Source organism: Xyrauchen texanus, chromosome 13 (assembly GCF_025860055.1).
Source record: "Xyrauchen texanus isolate HMW12.3.18 chromosome 13, RBS_HiC_50CHRs, whole genome shotgun sequence".
NCBI classification, from domain to species: domain Eukaryota; kingdom Metazoa; phylum Chordata; class Actinopteri; order Cypriniformes; family Catostomidae; genus Xyrauchen; species Xyrauchen texanus.
Window position 1 is genome coordinate 14,152,736 of NC_068288.1, and position 16,932 is coordinate 14,169,667.

The following is a 16,932-nucleotide window of genomic DNA, read 5'->3' on the forward strand; positions in this document are numbered from 1 at the left end:
ATATTTCAGCTCTGTAGGTCCGTACAATGTAAGTGAATGGTAACCAGAACTTTGAAGCTCCAAAAAGCACATAAAGGCAGCATAAAAGTAATCCATAAGACTCTAGTGGTTTAATCCGTGTCTTCAGAAGAGATATGATAGGTCAATATTTAAGTCTTTTTTAACTATGAATTCTCCTCCCTGCTCAGTCAATCTCCACTTTAACTTTCACTTTCTTCTTTTGTTTTCGGTGATTCACATTCTTCATTCATATCACCCCCTACTAAGCAGGGAAGAGAAGTTATGATAAAAAAAAATATTTGAAATGGTTAATCATTTCTTTCATCATATTTTTTGTCTGAAGACATGGATTTAACCTCTGGAGTCGTATGGATTACTTTTATGCTGCCTTTATTTGCTTTTGGAGCTTCAAAGTTCGGTTAACATTCACTTGTATTGTATGGACCAACACAGCTGAAATATTCTTCTAAATATCTCAATTCCTGTTCTGCTGAAGAAAGAAAGTCACACACATCTGGGATGGCATGAGGATGAGAAAAGGATGAGAGAATTTCCAATTTTGGGTGAACTGTCCTTTTAAAATGTACCAAACCCGGAATTTTCCTTTAACAAGTTAATAGGTTAATAAGTTACACATGCAAAGTAAGGAATTGGGTAATTCGAAAAGGGACAATTCATAAAGAGATAGGTTGTTATTTAAGACAAGTGTTAAACTCTAAAAGATGGTTATGGTGTGATATGATATGAAAAATAGCCACAGAAAGTAAGTGTACCCGGATCTTTTTATCCTTCCATTCCAATGTTTCTTGCAGGTCAGAGATCTCTTTAATATAGTCCTTCTGCTTGCCATGCGACTGTTGGGCTTCCTGAGCCCCGGCCATGAGAGCAAGCAGAGAAACAACAAATGGAAAGGTAGAAACTGTGAGAGAAGAAAGCTACACAGCAATAAGACAGACTCAATCGATACCAGAAAGACAAACAAACAGTGGTTCTAAACTGGCTTTGCCTCAGGATCAGATTTATATTTATATATCAAATGACGACCCAACACAGTAGTAAAAGGGTTTACTGTGCGTAAGTAAACCAAGTCCTAAAATTCAAACTTAATCCATTGAAATGTATTAATATTACCATGAACCGATGGTGGTGAGTACTTTGGCTGAAATAGGTCTGTGCATACCAGAATTTGAACCATTGCCCACATTGGCCAAAGCTGGAGGTTTTATTTATGCATGGGCACGTGTGAGCTTCACTTTCCAAGTGAAATGTCCACAGAGTGGTGCCAAAAGTGAGTTGTATGTCTCTTATTAATTCATTAATTAAATCGCAGCCCTCACGATTTGATAATCACACTGTGTCATTTTGTGATTTCGATTTTATTTCGATGAATCGTTCAGCAATACATCCTGGTCTCCACAGGACCAGAACCAAGTGTGCAGCACAAGCCCTCAAAAGTGAAGCCAAAACGTCTCGATCGCCCCCCGGTGGCTGGTCCTAGTATAGGTCATAAACCCCGCCTCCCCATGTTATTCAACAGGACGTGAGACCAACTAAACAATTCAATTACACTTCACATATCTTTTTTCCAAAGATAGTTTCTGTCATTTACTGTCGTTTCTGTCACGCTGATGTCATTTCAAGTGTTTGTTTTCAAAATAAGTTTGTTTTTAGTTATTTGATGCTATAAAAACGCTGCTGTGACATCATGATTGACAGCTGTGATTGACAGGTTCTCTGAGCGAAGTAGTCACTGAAGCACCAACAGACTTTTTTTCGGGATCTTTGGAGGACTGAGGAGATTGGAGCTTTAAATGTAATTAATTATTTCACACCGTCAAAAGTGCAGGGGCGTGTGCTTGCGATTGATTCAGCGAGAGTGAGGGCGGGGCCTTGATTTCGCGGCTTTACTTCCTGCTCACTACTGCGCAGGTCTGGTCCCGAAATCGCAACTGCGCAGACTCAAGTCCCAAGATGTCAGCGCCATATCGGGACACTGGCGGCTTCAGTTCTCACCAATGGAAAAGAGCGAAGGGGCGGCGTCCATCTTTTTTTACAGTCTATGACCAGAACCCATGTCTCTAAGGTTTGTTATGCAACATGCTATTCTTAGGTTTGGCAGGATGGTTAGGTAGGGTTAGGGTTTGGAAAACTGCACTAAAATACAGTAAAGATTTATTGGATGCATAACCTTGGACATTAACAACAAAAGATCTGGGCAGCATTTTATCCTCCCTTTAAAAGTTGCACAATTATGTGGTTATTTGCATTTAGCAATATTTTCCCCTCCGCTCCACTACCCAATCAGAACACACCCGTGACATGTTTTGTGACAGGACACACCAGTTGAGAACCACTGTGTTAGAAAGCACTGTTTGGACTGGTGACAGGAAATGCTCACCGACAACAACTCTTCACTCTGCTTCAGTGTTTCCTTCATCTCCTCAAACTGGAACTTCAGGACACTGTGAGCGTGACATTCTCGCTCGCACTCCTAACAAACATTGCAATGAAAAAACACCCATCATAACTGATATATAACATTCTGTGCTACAACTTCTCAGATGGGAGCTTAAGAGTTATAGTCAACATTATGGACACTAACCCTGACTCAAATCTAATGGCACAATAGCTCTCTTTAGCTTTCAACATGCCATTCAATATCTACTTTTTGACACTCTAATTTGCAAATTGAAAATGATTTGAAATGCAATGCATGTTACCCTGGTTTTCTCCTCAAACTCTCTCCGTGTCTCACACAGAAGTTCCTCCAGCTCCATCAGGGTCTCTCTCAGTGTGTCCACCTGATACATCAGGTTTGTCTTCTCATTGTCTAGGTGAGCGTTGGAAACCATGGCCTTACGGTACTTCTCCTCCACCTCCACCAGGGAGTCCTGAGAGACAATGCATCCATTTACATTGTCCTCCGTTTATTCCTTCACTCAACCAATTATGAGCATGTAAAAATATATACACTCACAAATACAACAACATTTCAAAATCAAGCTTGAAATGTCAAATTCGAAATCCAATAACACATGCACAGTGCTTCAATTGCAAAAATAATTAAAAACATTCTTACAGAAGCCTATTCTTGTATTAACAACGTTTACAATCATTGATACATACATATCATGATATGAATACACCGAAATTACCTTCATTTCCCGTATGGAGGCCTCGGTGTCAGCTGAAAGTGAGGTATCACAGCTTCCTCTTCGTGATGACCCTCCACCCAGAGATGCTAAAGTTGCAGCAGACAGGGTGGAGGCTGTCCTGGATCCCTGATGTTTCAATAATTATTGATTTAGTTGATCATTTTGCAATATGTATTAATATGATTTTAAACATCTCTATTCCCACACCTTTTGACCGACAATTTTCCACAACTTTTTTCAGTGGCTCATAAAAGAGCGATTTCTAGCCTATGAAATATTTCAGAATGGAGCATAATTACACATATTTAAACGGACTATAGAGAGCTCCGTGACTTTTCTATTTCATTTATTTCCATTCCTTTTTTTTCCAAGACAATTCTGGAAAATTCAGTCCATTCTTTACACCTTCAAACAGCTTGTGGGGTTGACCCTTACTGACCTTTTCCAGGAAGTCTGACCTTTCCTCCACCTGTGGGAAAAATGACATTTCTGTAAGTTACATGTGTTCAGAGGCAATATTGTAAAATCATGCAGATTCTTTACATCACTCCATATTAGATTAGGGAAAACCCAAGTTCCGAAACAAAATCGCAGCCAAATTGCCTTGAGACTGCAGTCAATCAGAATTGAGGCACATGTTATGTTCCATGCTTCATCCACTAGAGGGAGCAAGGCTTATTCCACACAATACTGAAGACTATACTTGAGGAACGGCTAATGCAGAGGAACAGAAGATCCGACTGATTCTGGACTAAAGCTTGGGCTGCAGAATGAGGGCAGAGGTGCAAAAGGGAAGCTCACCACTGGACTGGCACGGGCTGAACTTGCCCTCGACGATGCCCTAGAACCGGAGCCCAGAAAGCCATTGTAGTCTGAAGGCTGACCAGGTAAGCAGACGCAGAGGGAAAATAGGACAGAGGAGCAGATGTTAGCAAGAATAGAGTAAGTTCTGAGCATTAGGGGAAAATATGTTAACTGACAGGCAGAAACCTGATGACACAGCACTGTGTAACACCATGCCTATATTGAGGGTCAAAGCACACACTGATACACACATCCTTAGTGGGTTTCTATGCAAAGGAGCATCAAATCTCTCTGACTAGTGAATGAAAGAACATATTATACATTATATATTAAGCACATTATAACAAAAATAACAGAAAGAAAACAGATCATAACAAGACTGGTTAACCATCAATCACATGCTGTATTAAATCAAAGACAGACACCATCGGTCCCACTCTGATCAGTGCCATGTAGACATCTGAACACAAGAGTGGTCCAATGGAACAGTGCAGGCTCACTGGTGACAATGTGTCTGCATTCAATTCCCAAACTTTCCTCAGAGAGACCTCACAACATAAAAACACACACAACACAGAGTCAAGTCTGAAAGCAGAACCATGCAGCAAGCCCAACAAGCCCAGACTGGCATTGGGTATCAGACTGTGCCCCTGCCAGACGGAGAGGTTAAGACAGGGCCTTACGACTCTAGTGCTGGAGCCACTGAGACGCCTACTGGCAGAGTATGAACTCTCTTCATGCAGTGAGCCCTGTAGACAGAACAGAATCGTTCACTACACATACACGCTTACACTATAAACCTCATATTACCACATTCACCTTGCCAGAGTTGGGGAGCAACTAAGTAATAGTAGAGACGCTACTAACTTAAATAAATTTTTCAGTAGCCTGACATTAGTATAGCAGTTTTCAGAATAAACCAAAATATATTTTCCAAAGAGTTGTTGTAATGTGATAACACTACATTGATGTACATTTTTTATAACATGAAATAGCGTGCACTGTTTTACAGATGAGCGAACCGTCCTGTGCATGTCCACACTCTCTCATACGCAAGTATGAAGCAACTCCGATTCAGTTTAGTGAATCAGTCCATCTGGAAGCTTCATTGAAATGAACTGATTCAAAAAACAATTCATCGATTCATTTGACTCCCTGCACAGATGCCAATACATCTTGTTTTTTGCAGCGATATACAAAATAATATTAGAATATTAAGTACAGTAATTGAACAAAAGAATATAACATGGTTAAATGCTACTCTTCATCACTGTGTTTGTTTTCCTCAGCTATATAAATGATGGTGTTTCTCTGTTTTTGTGTAGGGCAGTGCAATATGGACGTAGGGATCATGATTTTATTTTTGTTATTTTTCTTCTCTCCCTATTTGGAATGCCCAATTCTTAGTAGGTCCTCGTGGTGGCGCGTTTCTCGCCTCAATCTGGGTGATGGAGGACGAGTCTCAGTTGCCTGCGCTTCTGAGACCGTCAATCGGCGCATCTGATCACGTGACTCGTTGTGCATGACACCGCGGAGACTCACAGCATGTGGAGACTCATGCTACTCTCCACGATCCACACACAACTCACCACACGCCCCATTGAGAGAACCACTAATCACCACCACGAGGAGGTTACCCCATGTGACTCTACCCTCCCTAGCAACCGGCCCAATTTGGTTGCTTAGGAGACCTGACTGGAGTCACTCAGCACGCCCTGGATTCAAACCAGGGTGGTAGTCAGCGTCAGAGATACCCAGGCCCTGGATCGCGATTTTGTTATAAATATTGCGATTTTGTCAAGTTTTTCCTCATTCGTGCATTTTACATTAAACAAATTCAGTGTTCAAAAACACATTTCAGGTGGAAAAAATTGACGTTTCACAGGTTAGGCGTTGGTTATTTATTTACCATCACGAGTAATTTTCTGTTCTCTCACTAGTACATTTTTGTGCACTGTATTCTGATTAGCGAGCTCTCATGAGTGTGCAAAAATAAGTGCACCATTCAGAATGCTCTAGTTGCAAAACTATTATATATCAAATCTCAAATCTAGTTTTAAAAAGATGTTTTCCCTACTTTTTAGCTTCTATATTCTCCGTTCCCCCTTTTGGGCTAATCTTGGAACATAATTCAACGTGGTATGTGGGCCAAACTTGCTGAAAATGCTGAAATGTTGCCAAATTCGGCCTAAAGCTATTTTGCTATCTGGGTAGTAGCTGGTAGCATAGCGAAGTACTTTTACAAAAGTGTATCTTGTCTGTACTCTTACTACTTTAAATCACGAGTAGCTTAGAGCTTGGAAAGCTACTGTTTTAGCCCCAACACTGTACATCACACACACCTTTCCACACAATGATCTTTCCGACACCACCATTAAACATGAAACAGACAGTTTAAAAGGAAAATAAAGACCAACGGCCCTCTCGTGAACTCTTTAAATATCTGAAATGATACACCATGTGCAGTGGAGACATACTGTAACACTTTACGGAGGAAAATGCTCATTACGTGCAGAGGACCTCAAAGGAAGCAGGTTTACTGCAAGACAGCACATTAGTCATGAAGTCTAATACACTCTGATGGACTCTCGTTGCTACATTCGATGTCTGTATGAAGCTATGGAAGACAGAACTATTGGCATTGTGTCTTGTCAACACAAGTGTAACGAAAAACATTCAGTGTACCTGGTTACTAAACAGCATGCAGGTATCTGCTCACATGAGGAACTGAAGACACACGGCATATGTCCTTACGTTTATGACAGTGTGTGTGCATCAAAATGACACTCTGTCTGCATGTTGGGCTGCATGCAGATGATGTAGTGCTAGCGGGGTCAAAGGCCACAGAGATAACAAGTGTTTGAAACAAACCCTGTGACTTCTTGAGAGGGGAGTTTCACTAAAAAGCGCAGAGGGCTGAAGACAGAAAGAGAGGGAGGAAAAAACACATTTTCTTTCTAAAGCACACATTCCTTTAGATGCAAGAGATCATCTTCCTGTTCTTACATGTTAATAAATCTATGATTTTTATGGATCACAACATCTTGCAAGAAAAAGTTGATATAGACTGCAACAGTGACTGCCCAATTTTTGCTGAGCCTTCATTCTGGAAATAGTCATTATATGGCTTTAAGACTTGAACCAAGACTTGAGTTTTATAAAAACACGTAAAAGGAATGAATGAACTATTCATCCCATAGAGAACTGTGAAGCTGATCTCCCCATACCCCTGTTAAACTAGCAAACCTGATCAGCTGGTTTACTTACTTTAGCTAGTGCCCATTAGCTAGTGTTACCCAGCCAGCTAACGCCAGCCTTCATTCAGCCTCCAAATCTCACCCCAACCATGCATGTGGTGATATCTGGGCACTTTTGCTGCTACATACTAATTTCAACATACTACAGCATACTTTGGGAGGTGTTACTTCTAATCTAGCATACTATTTAGGGCAGATGGGAAGCAAAGCCAGTTTCCATGGTAACAGCAGCTTCTCTGATTGGAGGATGTCATTGTACATTATTCAGAATGTGGCAACTAAACAAGATTTATTTGTATTAAATGTCTTATATCTTAAGGGTTATAAGGTTAAAGGCAAAAATAAAGGAAGGAATAAAAGGATTTTTAAAGGCATTTTGAGAGAGACAGACCCGTCCATTATGAAACCTGGCTGAAGGGAGACTGCTGGTGCTGCTGCAGAGATCTGTGTGGATGCCCTACGGTAAGCAGAGAAGGACAAAAGGACAATGTGAGAATGAGGGGAAATCGCTTAGGTGACAGACTGTAGCAAAAGCGTGAGTCAGCAAGACAAAGTCTGAATGAATGAAAGAGGAAACAAGCACTGATGGCGCTTTGTGTTGCGATTGGCGGCCATGCAGAATAGCTCTTGATTCATTCATTATTAATTCATTTTTAATGCTTATTAATCAATAAATGACTTGCAATCAAACTGGAATTTAAAGATTTAACATAACGTCAACGTTTGCAGGCGTACTAACCCTCAAACTGCCCCGGCTGCCAACAGACATCCGCTCATCGTCATCTGATATCTGAGACAAAAGACAGAAAACGGACAGTTAAGTACTGTGCTTTGGGTTAACGTAACGCTTTGCTATGCCGATGAGGTTAATGTGCAAGATCATTCACATCTCACAGACTGTTAACAACAGGACCTTGAGAGAACAAAACTGAAAGATAGAAAAAGAGGTATGAAGGCACTCTTAGCTAGTATGCTTGCTGGTTTTAGAGGGCTTTTACGCACTTGTCAGCTTGACCAGCTTAAACCAGCAAACAAGCTTAGGAGGGCTTAAAGGGACAGTACACCCAAAAATAAAAATACTCTCATCATTTACTATATTCAGAACCCAACTGAAGATGTTTAGAAGATTATTTCAGCTCGGTAGGTCCATACAATGCAAGTGAATGGTGACCAGAACGTTTAATCTCCAAAAAACACATAAATGCAGCATATAAGTAATTTATAAGACTCCAGTGGTCCAACCCATATCTTATGAAGCAATATGATAGGTGTAGGACAGACACAGATCAATATTTAAGTCCTTTTTTACTATAAATCTCCACCTTTGACCAGACCCATCCAGTAGGTGGCGATATGCACGAAGAAGAAAGTGAAAGTTGAGATTTACGTATAGTAAAAAAAGGACATAAATATTGATCTGTTACTCACCCACACCTACAGTATCATATCACTACAGAAGAAACAGACATATGGATAATTTTATGCTGCCTTTATTTCCCTTTAAGAGCTTCAAAGTTCTGGTCACCATTCACTTGCATTGTATGGATCTATAGCGCTGAAATATTCTTCTAAAAATCTTAATTTGTGTTCTGCAGAAGAAAGAAAGTCACATCTGGGATGGCATGAGAGTGAGTAAATAATGGGAGAATTTTCATTTTTGGGTGTACTGTCTCTTTAAACTGATTTTTGTTTCAGCAGGGCCGAGTGAGAAAGAAGGGGGAAATCAAAAGGAAAGGAGCGAGGATAAAGGGAATAGAGCAAATATCAAAAGAGCAGTATAGACTGTAAGGTAAGGCAAGAAACCTGAGTAAATCTAGGGCCTCTATAAATAAAAAAGAATGATAAAAGATGAATAAAAGGATGGGTGAAAAGCAGACGGAAAGATACAGACCGATGTGTGTCTCCGAGAGTGGTGGGAATACCGCTCACTGTCCTCCTGAAATGCAGAGCAGGGAAACGGGAAAGAAAGCAGGAGGTTTTAGGTCAAAGGGCAGAGGATATGCGACACAAGCACAGTAAACACCAAAAGCACATCGCTGAAAAAGCAGAAGCAAGCATGCACACTGAGAGATTATGCTGTCTGTCATATCAAGGTTTATTACAGGCAGTCTGAGACAGGGTGTCCGGAGGGGTGGGAGGGGGTGGGTTGAGTGCTTTAATATGTGGGTCACGCTACCGCCCCATAATCCTGCCCAAACATGTCAGATGGGTCTCCTGCCCCCCACTGCTCCAGTAAAGCCTGTGAAATGAGGGTCAGACACAAACATGCGACGGAACTGACACAAACACGACCAATGGCATTTCATTCTCTGAAGGAAACTGTAATGACACGATCACAGTTACTGAATCGATGGTTTGGGACCTATTGGAAAATCAAGCATTGGCGGTCTACTGCATGCAGCAGTGTGGTTTAATGGCGGGCCATACCATCCACTGTTCAATATGGCCCCATTTGCTGTCCGGCCCATAGTATTTCTGGTGCAGAAAGGAGGAGAGCAGGACGATCGAGAAAGGTTATGAAAGTATCATTAAAATACAGGAAAATATTTAAGAAAGGTGTCAAATGGAAGGGAATAATGCAGAATTGGTCCTCAAGCTTTGCTGCTGTATATTGTTGCTACACAAAACTACAGCTTGTATTGTAATGATGAAATGAGAGGATTGTCACAAAGAGGTGAAGAGGATGGAGCGGCAGATCTTACCTTCTGTGCCTTATATATCTAATGAAGCAGCAAGGAGAGCAGGATGAAGAGGAAAAGAGAGAATGAGACATGCTTTCATAAGGAAAATCACCAGGAAGAGGGTGATACCATAAAGAGAATGAAAAGAGGACAGGGGTCATTTGTAAATAAAGCAGGATTGAACTGGTTTAAACAATAAAAACCGGAATATTTTTTTTATATTTTTGAGAAACCTGCATTTTACCCAAATGCCTGATAAGGATGATGCTGGTTTAAATTGGCAATGCATTAAAATATATGTCATTTGTATCATATCATCTGTTCAATCAAACACTTTTAAGCAGTACTGTCAGCATTTATACAGTATAAAGACACATCACTTTTGCATAACGCTAAGCTATTGTCAAAGAGGCTATTCCATAATAACAATAAAAGACAAAAGTCACTAAATAAAGAATGAACATCCAATGTATCTAAAAACTGATTATATTTACCCACTCACCTTATAAGTCATACTTGCCCCTCCATACATGTCACATCTTAAATGTAGTTTACTTTTACAGACTAGCAAAGATAAACACCACGCACACAATTCACCCTAAGCAGGTTCTGTCTAGCTATACAAGGTACAGGAATGCTTATACACACTTTTTCCTGCGTCATAACTGATTAACACTGTTTAATACAGGGTTTAACTGCATAACAGTGCTTAGAGGGTAGAAATACATAACGGTGTCCACCCTAGATCAACTTTGAGAGTTTGGTTTAAGAGAATATGAAAGAATTCACACCAGTGCCGATGATTTTGAAATGCGATGAATTGCAAGTGGGAGCTTGACTAATTGAACTAGTTTCCCCAGTGGTTGCATATTCATTGTAATGCACATTAAATCTCTTAAACTCTCATTCTCCACAATATTATTCTGCTGGTAGACTGTTGCTATCCAACCGCAATCGTGAAGCTGCGTTCATGATTCGCGTCAGAGCGCTGCTTTTAAATGACCATGAAAAGCGCTTGCGGACAAAAACGTCCCACTCGGCGTTCTGGCGATAGTTAAGATTTGACTTGCTTCTGTGGTAATTAATATGCGCCTTACGTTGGCTGAAGAATATTGATTTCTAGCACAAGTCCAATCTGGGCTTGTTTTGTACATCAAATAGCATTAAGAGCTCCATTCTCCATCCTTTTATCACTTACATGGCATGGCTGAGATTACAACCTCTGCGGCTCTATCATAGGACAGTGTTACGACAGTACCGCCCATAGGATGTCTATGTGACTGCCGCGTTATGCCATCTAATGCTTAACTCGTAGGCTGGTAAAAGGGCTATGGCGCTGTCTGTTTGTGGCAGTGTAATGACTCCGGGCGGTGGGCGGACACATTTCAAAAGGTTCTGCCCTTCACACAAGAATTATGGCATATTAACGGTAAGTGCATTAAGAATTAAGAAATTTAAGAGTAAGCGCAATTAAGAAAATTAACACGTTAAACTTTTACATTAATTGCATGCATTAATTCTGACAACTCTAATATGCACATCTTGTTACTGTACTATCGCATTGTATACAACATTTCCAGTGAGTAAGCGTTGTTCCAAGAGTGCTGATATTTCATATAAAACAATACACAAACTAAGCAAAAATAAACAAAACAGCTGGCCATATTATGTCTCAAATATAAGTGTGGCAGGGCGGAGGGCGGGGCCGGGTATTGATTCTCACACCCAGTCCCGTATTAGGCTAATTATGCCTCCGTGAGGTTTAAAGGCTGACTGCAGAGGGCCGTGCGGGAGAGAGAGATTGTTAGCGGACATGTCCGTCATGTGTGTGTGTTTGTGTCTTCTTTAAGTTTATCATTAAAACTATTATTTATATTGAAAAGCCGGTTCTCGCCTCCTCCTTTCCATTGATTACGTTACACTGGTGCTGAAGCCCGGGAAGGAGGAGGGATACGCCATAGTAGAGTTCTCGCCACTACCGTCCACCCCAACGGAGCAGCCGCGGCCATCTGCCGGGGGACGAGGAGCCCAGCCGCCTGAACGAGGACGATGGCCGCCGACCGCGAGGGGAGAAGGGGCTCCTAGCCAACCGCCTGGAGTGGTCAGGGGCGCAGGAGTTGCCTACCGGCCGCTGAAACGCAGCGGGGTTTAAGACCGCCGACCGCGAGCGGGGAGGGGCTCACTGCCGACCGCCTGGAGCGAGAGAACTGCTGCCAGGGGCGGGGGAGACCCCTTCTGTTCCCCGAGAACGCGGCGGGGTGTTCACTGTCGCTCTGCGTTGGCCTTTACCCTCTTTTAAATTTTACATTGTTTTGGGGGGGGTACTACACTGTTACAGGAAGTACCCCCCATTTTAATTATTTCTGTTTCCCTCCCCTTGTCCCCTCCCTCGTCTAGGTAGATGGGGATGACCTGCCAGCAGACGTGCCCTTCCCCAGGGAAAGAGGGGGGGGGGATGTACGTCAGGCCGGGGGCTCCCCAGCCTGAGAGAACGAGGGAGGAATGTGGCAGGGCGGAGGGCGGGGCCGTGTCGTGATCCTATGCACCCGGTCCCGTATTAGGCTAATTATACCTCCGTGAGGGTTAAAGGCTGACTGCAGAGAATCGTGCGGGAGAGAGAGATCGTTTACGGACATGTCCGTCATGTGTGTTTATGTTGTCTTTTAAGTTTACCATTAAACTATTATTTATATTGTCAAGCCGGTTCTCGCCTCCTCCTTGCCCATCATTAATAACTTTACAATAAGTTAATCAGTATTAGTTTTTTGTGCATGCAACTGTTATATAAAAGCAATATCACACAACTGTGCTGTTGTTTTAAATATCAGGATATATAAGGATCAAGATATATAAGATATCTATCATACATGATATTCACTACAACAGCACCCTTGCTCGTGTAATATTGCTTGAATTCAGTCGTATCGTGAAATGCGTTTTTTAATTGCATTCCTGCAGCATAGATAAAACAGCAGTTCCCAGTTACTAATGTTACTGTAGAAATGTTCAATTTGCAGTCAATTAGACGTCCAATTAGAGGAGATTATCAAGATAAAACAATCTGGTCTGCTAGAATCACATTATTATACCTACATTTACGTGGCTTGTTGTAGATCGTGGCAGTCTCCTGGTCAAGTAAACACAAGGGGCGCTACAACAATTGTGACTTTAATTCACTTTCATGTGAAACACGAATAAAATGGCAGATTATCAGTTCATAAACACTTACTTTTGCCCTGTTCCTCACATGCTATCTTAACACATCACATTTACTACCGCACACGACTTTTAAAAGTCACAAATTGATACATTTTAACATTTGCATGACATAACCAACTACATTACTAGCTTGTTGAAGTGTGATCAAATCGGGCGGTAGCTCAACTGATATTGCACCTGCAATGCAAAGGACCTGGGTACGAGTCCTGAAGAGCATAAGTCAGCACGCAAGCCGAAAGTGTCATAGAAGCACCACAGAATGGCTTGGTTGTTTAAATTCTCCTCTTTGGCCATTAGGTGACGATATGCACGAAGAATGTGAATCGGCAAAAACAAAACAAGAATGTGAAAGTGGAGATTGAGAGTATAAAAGGACTTCTCACCCACACAATCATTCGCTTCTGACGATTTCGATTTAACCACTGGAGTTTTATGGTTTACTTTTATGCTGCCTATTTATGCATTTTGGAGCTTCAAAGTTCTGGTCACCATTCATTTGCATTGTATGGACCTACAGAGCTGAAATATTCTTCTAAAAATCTTCATTTGTGTTCTGCAGAAGAAAGAAAGTCACACACATCTGGGATGACATGAGGGTGAGTAAATGATGAGAGAATTCTCATTTTGGGTGAACTGTCCCTTTACGGTTTAGCATAAAATGCTATTCTTCTATTACTATTCTTTTCTTTTTAAAAGTTTAGCAATTATATGTGAATCTTCAAGTATGTTTCATTGGAGGGATCTTTCACAGTCATCAGAGCAAAAACATTGAAATGCGGGTTGAACCATTATCTCTGTTTTTGAATAATTTTCTAAATATCCAGAAACTTCCAATAATGCATCTTATATCCCATGATTAAAACAGCAGACCTACTGCAGTTTGCAAAATGGCTCATGTCCTGACCTCTTTCTGTTGCCTCTCTAGCTCCTTCATCCGGATTTCTCGAGCTTCTGCCCGTGCTGCCCGTTTAGCTGCCAGTCTTGCCTCCGCCTAGCAGAGTGACAAAAAGAGAAAGAAGCAGATATTCACTATCAGAACCTTCAGAAACTACTGAAGATTTAAAGGAACAAATACTGAGATGAAACCAGATATATTGCATGGCATGCATCAAATAAACCTATATAACTATATTAAACATTTCTAGTTATTAACATGTAATAAACAGATGGAAATTGTACCAGTGTTGGTGAGAAAGACAAAGGCAGAGTGTGACAGATACAAACTAAAATGTTCCGCTTGAACTCTATTTATAGTAAACAAAAGCTATTCACAAGTTTTCAGTGATCAATCACGCGAGTTTTAATCTCATCATTGATTTTAATTGTTGCCGATGAATGCCGGTCACTCAAAGCTTTGACTACATTTATCACCATAAGACCAGGAAAATGTTTCACTGTGAACAAAATCATCCTCATGAGCGTTCAGGAAACAGACAGTATCAACTCAAACTGTTAATAGACTGTAAAGAGATTGTGATATTGCAGGCAGACTGTAACAGATTGTGAAAGAGACCACTTCAGCATAAACGCTCACAGTGCCAGGAAGGAATATCTCACTCACTGCCTCCCAGCTTCCATTTCCGCTCAACATGTGACATCCAAAGCACACGCATACACACACAAAAACACGCTTTATGATAAGCTGTTCACAAACCCTGCAACACTGTAAAGGCTTACTTTCAATCACTGCTTTCCAGCATCAAATACAAACATATAGTTCACATTTACCAATTACAAACTCACACATTGATCTAACATTTTAAGAGACCAGAGGTTCAGATCTGCCCCCGGTTGCTGCATGAGACATATCACTACTACACTGACATGGAAAAGCAATGGTTTGTTTGTAAAGCCAAGGCAACAGATAATATTAAGTACATCAAAGGTAAACATTGCCTTGATTACCCTCTAATTTGAAGTCAGTCGAGGACAGTGTATTCAGTGTGTTACTCTATATAAAATAGTGAACGAATGACCCAAACATTCAAAGAAATAAATAAACCTGACCACAGTTACACTGTAAAAATGCATGTACTGATAGTATCTACACCCAAAGATAGTCATAAGCATTTAATACTCTGCTAGAGCAAACAGAAATGTTAAAAAAAATATGTTTTAAAACAAAAAGAATATGTCCTTTTATTCAAAAATACTCCACTAAGAATGCAGCCGACAATGTCCCTATTGGAGTCCTTTTTGGTCAATCCAAACAATCCAGACCACATGCATAATATTATTTTTATTTGACCATTAATTAACTAGCAGGTCAATTAAAGGGACAGTTCACCCAAAAAATTAAATTCTCTCATCATTTATTCAGCCTCATGGCATCCCAGATGTGTGACTTTCTTTCTTCTGCCGAACACAAATGAAGATTTTTAGAAGAATATTTCAGCTCTGTAGGTCCATACAATGCAAATGAATGGTAACCAGAACTTTGAAGCTCCAAAATGCATAAATAGGCAGCATAAAAGTAAACCATAAAACTCCAGTTGTTAAATCGAAATCGTCAGAAGCGAATGATTGTGTGGGTGAGAAGTCCTTTTATACTCTCAATCTCCACTTTCACTTTACACAATGCAAGTGAATGGTGACCAGAACTTTAAAGCTCCAAAAAGGACATAAAGGAAACATAAAAGTAATCCATAAGACTCCAGTGGTTTAATCCATGTCTTCAGAAGTGATATGATAAGTGTGGGTGAGAAACAGATCAATATTTAAGTCCTTTTTTTACTATTTATTCTCACTTCAGAAGACATGGATTAAACCACTGGAGTCTTATGTATTACTTTTATGCAGTCTTTGTGTGCTTTTTGGACTTTCAAAGTTCTGGTCACCATTCACTTGCATTGTATGGACCGACAGAGCTGAAATATTCTTTTAAACATCTTCATTTGTGTTCTGCAGAAGAAAGAAAGTCACACACATCTGGGATGGCATGAGGGTGAGTAAATGATGAGATAATTTTCATTCTCATGCGGGGTGGTTGGGCTATCCCTTTAAGAACAAACTTGTTATTTACAATGACGGCCTGGCAATGATACATACACTGTATTACACTGTATGACACAGTTAACCAAACTTCATAATACACAGTATGAAGTCTGGCTAAATCTCTGGCACACCGTTCAGAATAACAAGTTTGCCAAGCAACGCACTCAGACTGTTAGAAAGCAACTGCAGTTCTTTTGTCTTAACAAGTCACGGCTCTTTGAAAAGGAGGCTTTAGACAAGCCTCTGTCCTAGATCCTGCCAAACCGGTCCACTGGACTCTCAACAGCCTGCAGGGAGCTGGAGACTTCAGTGGCACTCTCACACATGACTGTCACAGACATAACAATGAGAACATAACTCAGAAACAATGCAGTGAAACTGTGTCAGTAATGCTCCATCACGGGCACAACACCAGATAACGGCCCTTAATGCAATAACTCACCACGTGTTAAACACTATTGGCATAAAGGAAAGATGGAATATCTGATATAACAAGAAAGATATATTCGACCTCCAGCGTTTCTATGTTCCTACATCAACTTGTTTTCACATTTAATGACGGGACGGCGAAGGGGGAGGTCACTGCCTCGATCAAAGGTTTGTTGTGAAATCCTAAAACTTGTATCCAGAAAACATGATGATAATCCGTTCACATGTGGAGAGAAAATCTAAAGGTCAGTAATACTGTACATATATAGAGTATATATCCCCTATTAAATATTTGGAATAATCATAACTTCATTCTAATCTAATGCATCTCATTTTTAACTGTAGGCTAGTACAGTATGTCCCGCATTAAACAGAACTGAACTTTTAATGACC

At 40.7% G+C, this 16,932-nt stretch overlaps 1 protein-coding gene across 8 annotated transcripts in view; it reads right to left on the reverse strand.

Moving 5' to 3' along the window:
* The window catches only part of lrrfip1b (leucine rich repeat (in FLII) interacting protein 1b), a 41,475-nt gene that overhangs the window by 9,738 nt on the left and 14,805 nt on the right, over positions 1–16,932 (reverse strand). For 2 of the 8 annotated variants that reach the window (XM_052140965.1, XM_052140963.1), the window contains exons 2-15: positions 14,021–14,107; positions 9,919–9,936; positions 9,644–9,691; positions 9,108–9,152; positions 7,956–8,006; positions 7,608–7,673; positions 6,831–6,875; positions 4,643–4,708; positions 3,957–4,034; positions 3,595–3,624; positions 3,156–3,281; positions 2,721–2,891; positions 2,399–2,491; positions 774–866 (exon numbers count right to left, since the gene is read on the reverse strand). In XM_052140965.1, the coding sequence (XP_051996925.1) occupies positions 774–866; positions 2,399–2,491; positions 2,721–2,891; positions 3,156–3,281; positions 3,595–3,624; positions 3,957–4,034; positions 4,643–4,708; positions 6,831–6,875; positions 7,608–7,673; positions 7,956–8,006; positions 9,108–9,152; positions 9,644–9,691; positions 9,919–9,936; positions 14,021–14,107 (1,017 nt within the window). The remainder of the gene's footprint in view (positions 1–773; positions 867–2,398; positions 2,492–2,720; positions 2,892–3,155; positions 3,282–3,594; positions 3,625–3,956; positions 4,035–4,642; positions 4,709–6,830; positions 6,876–7,607; positions 7,674–7,955; positions 8,007–9,107; positions 9,153–9,643; positions 9,692–9,918; positions 9,937–14,020; positions 14,108–16,932) is intronic. The other 6 variants (XM_052140964.1, XM_052140966.1, XM_052140967.1 and 3 more) reach the window with 6 other exon arrangements.